Here is a 12,399-nt window from a genome sequence, read left to right on the forward strand (position 1 = left end):
CAAGTACGCCTCCAATTTCAGAAAACTTCTGACATATCATACAGAACCATGGTGAAACAGAGGATCTGGCTGAGCACTAAAGCTCCTGGGTTTGCCTATGGTACTCCTCGGAGATGCGATGTACAGACTCATATACTTTACAAGAGTCTATATACCGAGGAAAGAAGAATGGAGCCAAAGGGAAACAGCACTTTGTGGGGGTCTCAGCACATGGACCCTTACCAGTCAGAACACTGAAATTAGAGGTGCACTTTACAACTGGCTTGTGTGACTGACCTGATATCAAGTACAGACAAGCAGACCGCACACCATCATAAATTCACCTTTATATTTAATGCCCATCTTTGTACACCAGTCCACACATATTTTACCTGATATTAATGAGGTTTAATTAAATTTCAATACAGCATGCTCGATAAATTCACTAAACATTTTTGTATTTTTTTGGCAGCCATGTCCCTATACTGAGTTTTTAAAGGGACATCTATGGCACTACACGCCTTTTTATATCTTGCAGTATGTGTTTTTCTTATTTAGGGTACTGATCCTCACTGTGGACAATAGTCATTTAGATAAAGTATATCTAACTGTGTAGCGCAGGCGCATGATTACTACTTAAGGCTAGATGCACATGGCCGGTATCTGTGTTCTGCAGTCTGCATCCCGCACTATTGCACTATCCAACAGATGGACATGCGGATAAATTGATGCGAACAGCACTAGGATGACATCCTTGTGGCGTCTGCATTTAGCGGCCCCACAGAAATGAACAGGTCCGTGTTTAATCTGCAAAAAATGCAGATCAGATGTGGACCGACAAGGATGTGGAATCTATAGCGCATGTGCTTTACTAACTCACATGCACTTACTGATTAGCTTAGTTCAAACGCCATGTATCAATACAATTTAAGGGCAAAGTCAGAACCGGGCTGCTCCAGTTTATAGAAAGACAGTCAATCACTGGTTATACCAATGGCGGTATCCACTGCAATCTCTGCTCTATTCAACCAGAAAAATAGCACAGCATAGTGAAGTTCCGCAAGTCTTCTTGGGGTACTTTCACACTAGCGTTTTTCTTTTCCGGCATAGAGTTCTGATCAGTTTTATCCTAATGCATTCTGAATAGAGAGCAATCTGTTCAGGATGCATCAGGAGGTCTTCAGTTCAGTCTTTTTGACTGTTCAGGACGGAGATAATACCGCAGCATGCTACGGTTTTATCTCTGGCCAAAAAGCTGGAACACTTGGCGGAATAGCATTTTTTTTTTACATAGGAATGTATTAGTGCCGGATAAGGCATTCAAAATACCGCAATGCCGAATCCGTCCTTCCAGTCTGCACATGCGCAGACTAAAAAAAAAAAGTGAAAAAAATAAATGCCAGGTCCGTTTTTCCAGATGACCAGTTGGCAAACGTTTTGACGGATCCGGCAGGCAGTTCCGGCGACGGAACTGCCTGCCGGATTCCTCTGCCGAAAGTGTGAAAGTAGCCTTAAACATCCAACACTTTATTATACTCACAAGAGATCGCATAAACACAGGCACGTAGTATTACATTTCATCAATAGGAATAGAGCAGAGATTGCAGTGGATACCGCAACTGGTATAAATAGTGATTGACTCCGCCTACGGAAAAATATTCTCCACGAATCAGTGATTGTACTGTCTTTGCCTTTGAACTATATGTGAACGGAACCCACATCACTTGGAACCTGCAGCGCTCACAGTAGGATTACAATCTGGACATTTTTATTTCTGGTTTTATTTATATTTTTTTCTTTTGATTTTACTAAATCAATACAATTTGCTTATATGGTGCCTGGGTTAATATACTATGCACCTGTTCAGTGAAGCCATGCATCATCATCACTGCGCACTGAAATGGGCGCAGCTCATTACACATCCACCATCCTCCCCCAAACACACCCCTAAGGTTAGGATTTACAGTAACCCAGAAATCACAGACATTCACGTGGCCACACATTTATCTCACCAGGGAATGTTTCTTTCTTGAGCTCAGTTCAAAGGTGGTCTGGTAGAGCATCTCCACAAAATTTTTTAAACATGGCACATTTACTTCATTTTTTACAGCCTGGGAAAACATAAATGAAAGTTGAAGGAATAAATAACATATACAGTAATTACCAGTTCTATGTTACAAAGTTACAACTTTAACAGTGCCCATAGAAAGGTGCTAACCACAGCAGTGCCCATACAAATGTGCCAGTCACATTTGCCTCTATGATTAAACACACCTGGGTACAGCCTCAGTGCCATTCCAGTCTGAGTGAAGTCATCGATCTCTTCTATCAGGACAGATGGGCACTTCATTACCGCGTCAGGAATCCTGGACACGCGTTCGCAATGGAGTGGAGTACTCAGGCCAACAGGCCACACTAGAGAATTTACCAATGCCCGGCTGCTTTTATCGATAACAGGGAACACGGGAAACTCCCAATAGGGCAGAAAACATGTCATGGACCGTTGATAGTACACAAGCATATAAAAACGTACAGCGGGAGATTTATCATCTTTCTGCGCCTGAATTCTGCCGCCAAAAACTCAAAAAATTATTTGTGACTTTTTGGACACCATTGTGACAAAATATTTTCTACACCACCATCGCCACTTTCCCCAAAGACAGCCTGGCGATGGTGGGAGGGGGACCAGTGTAAATAAAGACAGGAATCAGATTTCTGGGTAGGGGCACAGGCTGCCGCAGGATGTACCCAATACACGACGAGGCGTGTGCCGCATCATAAATTAGTTGCATTCTCCAGCAGCGCAGAGGATGTAAGGAGCAGGGTCAGTCTTGATGAATCTCCCCCACAGTATAGAAGTTCTGCACTGTCTTGGGAGGTGTACATCCGGCACCAGAACTCTTCAAACAAGGATGTGAAGTGAACAGTGGCAGCAATTCTCTCAAAGGTTAAGGATAGGTTTCTTATATTCCAAACAGAAGTGCCGAGCCTTGAAGAAATCTCACTGCCCGATTACCCAGAAGGAGCAGAAGAGGCTCTAAGAGAATTGCTTATTACCTTGGCAGAATGTGTCGGCGGTATATGAAAAGAAGTATTAAGCAGTGTTCCACCTACATATATAATACACAGACTGCTCCTTTCTTTAGCTTTCTCTGAACTATCTCATTCTCCAAAGAACGTCACGTACTGTGCTGCCGATCACCCGATGAAGGAGCGTGATCGCATCTTTTATGCAGCACATGAGATCATTGCGGGCAACGCACTGCCATGTTTAAATACGGATCAGCTACCAAGAAAAATGAATCTGTAAAAGGCCTAAAGCACACGACCATATTTTCTATCCGTGTCCGTACAGCAAATTATAGAACATGTCCTATCATTGTTCGTATTTCGAACAAAAATAGTAATTTCTAGCAACGAGAGTAAGAAAAATGTGGATTGCACACGGAAGGTGTCTGTATTCTTAGGATCATTGGGTTGCAGATCTCAATACAGATATGGTTGTATGCATGAGGCCCAAGGACGAGCCATGGCAGCAGTGACCGTTCATCCCCAGAGGAGAAGACAGTTGCATGTAAATGCAGCCATCACCGCGGCTCGAACATCTATTAATGATAAAAGAAATAAAAGTTTCAGTCCCAATTACTGCCTGTGCACTGGCCCATGTAAAAGAGCTTTAAAGGGGTTGTTCAACTTAAATTTGTTTAACAGTGGTGATAATGCTTACCTGGTCCCTTTGGCTGCTTCTGCAGGTCCCGGGTCTCTTATAATCAACATCCTGTTGATGGAGGTCATGTTACCTCTGCGGCACAAAAACTAGCCACAGTGGTGACCTGTCACCCAAGCAGTACAGCGCTGGTCACGTGTTGCAGGGGTGACAGATCACCACTGCCGCCAATGATTGGCTGCATGGTCATATGACCTCCATCGACAAGATGTTGATTCCGAGAGACCCAGGACCTGCGCAGACAGCCGCGGAAATGGAACCCAGTGGCAGGGAGCAGGTAAGTATGATCACCACCGAGGGTCGGTATACTGTCAACCCCTTTAATGTTAAATTCATTTCATCAGAGAGGTAGTTGTGCATGCACAAGAGACACACATTCTTGAGACTGGTGCGGAGTGTGGGGACGGTTCGTCCTCACCTGCCAAGTCCTCATGACATGTGAGAAAGATTTCATTAACTCAATGCAGAAGAATACATTTGACATAATGTGCTCACAGCTAGGTACAAATGCTTGAGGCATGATTGTAGAGTACGTCAAGACTTCCAGCCACACCCATATAAGAAAACACAATGCTCTTTAGGGTTATATCCATGATCGCAAATAAAATGCTCCAATTATTTTAAGCGTTAAAGATAGAGTATGTATGATTTAAGGGAGAGTTAGCAAACAGCATTTGTGAGTTTACCTGCATTGTCATTCTCACCTGTAAATACGGCATGACCTTGTCCTAAAGGCCTTTTTACACAGGCAGATTATCAGGAACAAATGTTTGGTAAATGTGCCACCTAAGCTGACGATCAGGCAATTATCAGGAACATTTGGGTCGTTCAAGGTACATTCCTATGCAGCAGGCCTTAATGGCGCATTCACACATCAGTGTTCGGTCAGTTATTTTCATCAGTGATTGTGGGCCAAAACCAGGTGCGGCTCTAAACACAGAACAGGTGCAGATCGTTCCCTTATACCTTATGTCTGGAGGCTCCAATCCTGGTTTTAGCTCACAATCACTGATGGAAACCACTGACAAAAACACTGACTAAGGCCTCATGCACATGGCCGTGCTGTTTTTTGGCGGTCCGCACACCGCGGAGTTGCAAAAGACGGAAGGCGCCCGTGTTGCCTTCCGCAATTTGCGGAACGGAAGCCGGCAATATAAATGCCTATTCTTGTCCGCAAAGTGCGGACAAGAATAGGACATGTTATATTTTTTTTAGCGGGGCAGCAAAACAGAGCCACGGATGCGGACAGCACACGGAGCTCGGATGCGGACCCAAACAAAGATCGTGTGCATGAGGCCTAAGGACGCGATAGCGGAATCCATAACAAAATTCTTAGATAACCCGAACCTTGTACGCCGAACTTGAAACACAAAGTTCGCTCAACACCAACATGGACGTGTGAATGAGGCTTAAGAGATCCTGGATCTGAAAGGTTTACAGAAATTGTAGGGACCTTGTTCAACTTTTTACTGGCTATAGATTCAGCACAGTAGTCATATACACTACAAATTTTGATTTCAATGAATGAAAAAACGGTTAGAGAAGGACTAGATTTATGGGATCGATGATGGTACATATATTTTGCTTTGAGTTCGAATGCAATGAAGGAAGACGTCTGCATGGAGTTTGTGCGTTTTCCACGTGTTTGTGTGGTTTTCCTTCAAGTTTTCCGGTTTCCTCCCACACTCTGAAAACATACCAGGGCAGACATAGGGCTACACCTGCACATAAGCAATAACGATTGTTGGGAAGGAAGCATTCGTTCCCAACAATTGCCTGCTTGTCCGTGAAGGAGACCGCTGCTATTACATGCAGCGATCTCCTCCACAGTATGGGGGGAACGATCACCAATGTCATCACTCGTCCCTATAAACAATTTTTAAATAGAGTCTGCTCTTTCACTGTGTAATCGGTGGCACTTTTACACAGGCAGATCATCACTAAAGAGCGTTCCTACAAACACTTATTACCGACCCTCTGCAGGTCTAATACAGCCCTTCGTAACCCAATAGACTTGCACCATGGCTAATGTTGGATGATATATATGGTGCAGGGATAGAGCACTCTACCAACTACTGGATGGCTGAATTTGAGACAGAATTTTAGCAATAAATGTTGTATCATGTGAGCTAGGCAAAGATATTTCATTTAAACCTCGCCACATTTTGGCGCAATTTATGGCAGATTCTAGATGCTCCAACAATAGTAAATGTGGGCCACTTACTTGGCCCACATTTACTTGGCTTCCTATGAAACTGTCCCTAAAGTTTATGTGCTTGAGACAGAAAAATTTGATTGCGAATTGCTTTGGGGACAAGGACTGATGTGAGTCGGGACAGCTCTGAAGAATATGTTGGTGTATATATGAACAACAGGAAATTAATCCCATTTACATTATGGAATTTTAGGAATATGGGATTTACTTACAGCAGCCACTGGGATGAGGATTTCTACAAACAGACCGGCAAGTGCATGTTTTATGTCCTTGTCTTTCACTTCCAAGAAGTACTGTGCGCATTCCTGTCGGGAACATAAAAAGTACTAGTCATTACACTGAACTATGAATATTCATCTGTTATTAGGAATACAAACACATATAGTGAGCACAGGTATGCTACATTCCACTGATATTCACACTGTACATGCCACCATGAAAACGCAGTGCAGGCAGCATGTTATAGAGCAGGAGGAGCTGAGCACAGCGATGTATAGTAAAGATTCTGTATAATTTATATTTTAGTAATCTGAATCTCTGCTCATTCTGAGAAAAGGCGTCATGGGGCAGCGGGCCTTAATGGTGCATTCAGTATAAGTGACTGACACCTATCAGTGTATGTGCTCATACAGGGAAGGCTGTCAGTCACTGACGAGGAACACCCCTATGACTTCGCTCAGAGGAAAGATTTAGATAAATAAAAAACAAGTTAAATCTTTCCCCATAAAACTATATTTCCGTCTGCTCAGCTCCTCCTGCTCTATAACATGCTACATGTGACTGGACTGTATGTTCATGGTGACAGGTATCCTTTAAGGTTGGGTTAAAGGGATTTTCCCGACAAAACCTTTTTAACTGGCTAAAGGCTGTTGGGTGGTACACTTACATGTAGAGGGAAGCTCTGGTAATCTTCCACAGCATGTAGTGGTTTCCCCATTGGTTACATGACCATGACGGTGCTACAAGGTCATTGGCCATAAGTGAAAATGACCACCAGACCCAATAAGTCACAGTGCTGGACACAACCACCCCAGTGGTCAGCGTGTCTCAGCATCAAGTGACCAAAATACATCTCCTTCCATCCCAGCCTAATCAAAGGAAGTGGAAGATCAGACCCCCGTAACAGACCCTAGATAAGACAATACATCAGACTCCATAAAGTTAAAACGGACTGGAGGGAGAAGAAAACACTAACTGTGGCTGGACAGCGTAGTAAGTGGATCACGGATGCCACTCGTCAGTGGTGAACAGAATTTGAGCCACTACAGGAGGAATAGGCACAGCTGGGGGAGAGGTTTAAGCTACACAGAGTGGAAAGAGGGGCTTGACCTGCCCGGATGGAGCAAAGGGAGAGGGGCTTGACCTGCCCGGATGGAGCAAAGGGAGAGGGGCTTGACCTGCCGGATGGAGCAAAGGGAGAGGGGCTTGACCTGCCCGGATGGAGCAAAGGGAGAGGGGGCTTGACATGCCCGGATGGAGCAAAGGGAGAGGGGCCTGACCTCGGCCGGATGGGAGCAAAGGGAGAGGGGCTTGACTGCCCGGATGGAGCAAAGGGAGAGGGTCTTGACCTGCCCGGATGGAGCAAAGGGAGAGGGGCGTGACTGCCCGGAGGGCAAGGGGCTTGACTGCCGGGGAGCAAAGGGAGAGGGGCTTGACCTGCCCGGATGGAGCAAAGGGAGAGGGGCTTGACCTGCCCGGATGGAGCAAGGGAGAGGGGCTTGACCTGCCCGGATGGAGCAAAGGGAGAGGGGCCTTGACCTGCCGGATGGAGCAAAGGGAGAGGGGCTTGACCCTGCCCGGATGGAGCAAAGGGAGAGGGGCTTGACCTGCCCGGATGGAGCAAAGGGAGAGGGGCTTGACCTGCCCGGATGGAGCAAAGGGAGAGGGGCTTGACCTGCCCGGATGGAGCAAAGGGAGAGGGGCTTGACCTGCCCGGATGGAGCAAAGGGAGAGGGGCTTGACCTGCCCGGATGGAGGAAAGGGAGGGGTCTGAGCCAGGGAGGAGGGGTGTGACGTACAGTTAATCACCAGACCCCCTTTCATCAGCCTTACAGTGAGGAATCAGAGCGGCCATCACTATGCAAGGTTTCACAAGCATACAATTCATGCTGCTGAACTTAGTGGAAAACCTCATTTGAAAGACCTCTCACAAGTTGTTCACAACTTGTTTTTATGGGCTATTTTTTTTTTTAGGTATTTCTAGCACCAAACATGCACAAAAAAAACGAGATGTTGACTGAGCCTAAAGTGGGCATTCTAGCACTATTAATTTTAGAGATATTTTGCAAGTATGGGTATAATTTGAACACTTACTACTCCCTATAATGGGGTTTCTCTGTCAATCCATGTTAGTATACCACAACGCAGATAAAAACTAAAGGCTACATACCTGCATAAACTGAAAAGAGGCTTCAAAATCTTCCACCGGATACATTTTGACACGGAAGAATTTCATCCCCATGATCAGGCTGATGATGCTTTGCACCACATGTGGGCTTTGTTCCTTCTGTCGTAGTTCTTTTAATTCTGTGACAAACTTCTTCCTCACAGCCTGGAATCTAAATGATGAAAAGAAAAACAGGAGGCGCTCCATTTAATCCTAATACACTGCCATGCTGCCGGATATTCTCTTCTGTCCCCTGCAGAGTGAAAGCAGGGGAACCCGGGCCATTTACTAACCCCTAAACACGGCATAAAACACAAACTCACTTGACGAGAGGCTTTAAAAACAAAAAAATGAAGAAATTCTTACTTGGACTGTGCGAGGACACCTATGACTTCTGCATATAAATCTGCAATAATGTGCACATTCCCAGTGTTGGTTCCTGAATACCTAGACAGAAGTAAGCAGAAATGATTAATAAAGATATAAAGCTATTAGAGCTGCCAATAATACAAATGTGTGGATAGGATATGAAAGTAAAAGTCTAGTAACAGAATTTTGTCTGCAAAATGTTCCCTGTGCTTGGAGCCTTGGTCACGATATCGAAATACAGGGGTAGGGTTGCATATGGCAGATGTGCCCCAAGTGTAGGAAAACGTAGCTATGACGCTGGACACCAGAGATTATAACCCCTAGGCCTGGTTCACACCGCCGACAGGCTGTTCAGTGTGAAACAGGCCTTACAGGAAAACGGTCCTGGTATATACAGTACAAGTCATCACATAAGGACAGACCTTAAATCTTCCACTAGCTAGGTACCATAGGGTGTCACTTCAGCAAATAGTATTTATTATGTAGAGGAAGTTAATACAAGGCACTTACTAATGTATTGTTATGATCCATATTGCTGCCTGGATTAATTTTTCCAACACATTATACACTGCTTGTTTCCAGGGTTACAACCAACCTGAAATCCAGAAGTGGTGGCCGTGCTTGCAAACTATCTTACCTGCACACCATGCCCGCTGATTTGCTCATTTTGAGTATCCGCAAATTTTGCTGCCTTATTTGTGATGTTACATTTATGCACTATTACTCCGGCGGTGTTCATATGTTTCCATTTAGAAACTGGTAGCTGTAGGTTTGTGTGTGTTGGATACATGTCTAATCCACACACAGTTGTGTAATTGTATACAATCATTATATTCTGTGGGTTTTGTGTTGTCTAATAAATTATACATTTTTATATTAAGAGGTGCAACCTTGTATGCGGTATTTGGTTTGCACTCTGGTCAGTACATTTGGTGAGCCCCCTGCATCTGGTTTATTCCGTGCTTGCACACTATAGGAAAAGCACCGGCCTAAATGCGCTCCCTCTGTCCCATCCACCAGAGAGGTCAACGCTTTTTCCTATAGTGTGCAAGCACGACCACTGCTGCTGGATTGTAGGGTGGTCATAACCATGGAAACAAGCAGCGTATGTGATGGAAAAATGAATCCAGCCAGCAAAGGAGGCAATATGGATAATCACAATACATTAGTAAGTACCTTGTATTAACTTTCTCTACATAATAAATGGCACTTACTGAAGTGAGACAACCCCTTTAACACGGACTATATCTCTAATGACCATGATCTCCCAATGACTGTAACAGAGATCAAGCTGTACCATGAATAACCAGATGCTAAGCCCCAGGGACCATATTCTACAACCTCTGTAGCTCACCAGGAACTGAATACACTCTCATATAACAGGCACAATAGAGGATTGTGCCGGTGACCGCCGGGGACAATGTGATGAACATCATTAAAGATAACTGTTGCTGCCTCGCAGTAATTATTCTATGGGGGAGTTACTGGACTATATGATACTACCGCTGATGTCCTCATTATACATTCCAAATGAGTAGCCACAAGAAGATTTTACCCTTTCCACTATTTCAAATTGCACACGCTGACAGTGCAGGTGTTATAAGAGGCTATGAATGTGAAAAAAATGACAAATTACCTTACGGCCCTGCACTTCAATAATGGAAATAGATTTACCGTATATGTACACAAACCGATAAGAAGCCATTTCTTCATTCACATCCGGTTATGCAAGTACGTAAGATAAGGGAAGACAAAGGATGTTTTCCTTCCTATAATACCTAAGCCATCAAGCTAATGTGAGAAAACAGGTTTAGATGGATTGATCGGAGAACGCTAGGACGGGATATATTAGTACCGTATAACAGTTACTAAGGAGCCGTGTCCCCAGTTCAGCTGTCATGGGACACTGAACATATGTCCTCATCGGACATACATATTGTATAGACACTCACGCTAAGGGTCAATTCACACGTCCGCAATTCTGTTCCGCATTTTGCCCAACCCATTCATTTCTAAAGGGCCACACTATGTGCTGTCCGGATCCGGACTTCCAGGTCCGCAATTCCATTCCCGGAAAAAATAGAACGTGTCCTATTCTTGTCCACAATTGCGGACAAGATTAGGCATTTTCTATTATAGTGCCGGCGATGTGCGGTCCGCAAAATACAGAACACACATTGCCGGTATCCGTGTTTTGCGGATCCACAAAACACATACGGATGTGTGAATGGACCCTAAGGCCCTTTTAGAAAAGCCGATGATTCGGTGAATGAAAGTTAATTCCCAATCATTCCCCCCTTGTAAAAGATGTCTGCTGATCTCATCTTTACATTAAAATAGTCATTTGTCAGCAGCACATCACCCCGCATAGACATGAAACTGTATGTGAACGAGAGATTGCATTAACGATCTTTGGGACACATGCAGTGATTAATGCTCCATTAACTGAGCGTCAATCAACTTGCTATATCGACACAGAGAAAGATTTTCAGTGTAAATGGGCCCTTACTTGGGTAAGACTTCTTTCACACGACTGTATGCCCTCTGAGACAGCCGGTCCGTGAGCGGGCCATATGTCCCGGAACGGCATTGATTGTGCGCACGGGAGTACACAGCATCATAGATTACAATGATGCTGTGCACGTCAGGCCGCCCGCGGGGCTATTGTCCCGCACTCATATGATCTTATGGACCGTATGTCTTGGAGGGTATACGGTCGTGTGCAAGAGGCCTTACATTGACAGATCCAGAAGGCTGTACCAGTAGTGTAAAACAAGCCCAATACAGGTCTGCCGCAGACATCCTCCAGAGTAAAGTTGCACCCCTGCCTAGGGGATTACTGAGCAAGCGCTTATTATACATCGTCCACATCAGCTCAACCTTTGAGGAGTGAATTATGTATCTTTTGTCTTGTTGGCTGGTATATTTTTTGCAGTTGTAGTCTAGGTACAGTAATCCAGATTTTTATTTTCTGAATAATGCCAGAATTGGCATCAGCCTTGGTAGAAAAAGTCTTTTAAAGGCTATGTCCACCTTTGGGGGCAATTTTTTTAAATTATTGCATTATACTTATTTTGAGCTAAAAACATTTTTTTCAAATTTTTTTTATTAACAATATGGATTCCTTTTTGTGTGCAGATCTGATATGCTCTACTAGCTGCCTGTGGATTTTTTGTCTTTTCCCGTGACCTGGGGAACTGATGGGCTCCTTATCCCTGATCTCTGACCTTCTAAACACTCATTAAAGCTCAATCCTTAGATATTATTTAGAGATAAGGGTTATTAGATGCTCGGCACAAAGTGAAAGTACCAGTCACAGTTAGAAAAACAGTTAACCCTTTGTGTCCGAACAGCTCAATATTTTTAATAAAGGCCTATTAAAAATATGATTTTTAGCTGAAAATAAGTTAAATGCAATCATACAAAAAAAATTACTCCAAAAAGGTGTACATAACCTTTTAGTTTACACACTTTAGGTAGGGCACTGGCTCTTCTTAAAGAGACCAGCCCTATATGGAAATTTACAGAAAATGATCCGTGGGAAAAGGATATTCAAAGAGGTATCTCCCAAGGAAAGAGAACCATCTCGCGGAAGTAGCTCCCTAAGAGTCAAAATCTGACTTTTTAACAAGCCTAGGGGCATTAAAAGCAAAAAAAAAAAACAAAACAAAAAAAAACACTCAGCCAGGGAGTATCTTCCTCCAAACTGAAGATGGGCAAGCA

General features: G+C 44.0%; 1 protein-coding gene across 10 annotated transcripts in view; it reads right to left on the reverse strand.

The window, feature by feature from the left end:
- Positions 1-12,399, reverse strand: part of FRYL (FRY like transcription coactivator) — a 317,468-nt gene that overhangs the window by 120,789 nt on the left and 184,280 nt on the right. For all 10 annotated transcript variants that reach the window (XM_044298955.1, XM_044298912.1, XM_044298895.1 and 7 more), the window contains 4 exons: positions 8,674-8,754; positions 8,311-8,479; positions 6,134-6,226; positions 1,992-2,090 (listed from right to left, as the gene is read on the reverse strand). In XM_044298955.1, the coding sequence (XP_044154890.1) occupies positions 1,992-2,090; positions 6,134-6,226; positions 8,311-8,479; positions 8,674-8,754 (442 nt within the window). The remainder of the gene's footprint in view (positions 1-1,991; positions 2,091-6,133; positions 6,227-8,310; positions 8,480-8,673; positions 8,755-12,399) is intronic.

Source organism: Bufo gargarizans, chromosome 1 (genome assembly GCF_014858855.1).
Source record: "Bufo gargarizans isolate SCDJY-AF-19 chromosome 1, ASM1485885v1, whole genome shotgun sequence".
NCBI lineage: Eukaryota > Metazoa > Chordata > Amphibia > Anura > Bufonidae > Bufo > Bufo gargarizans.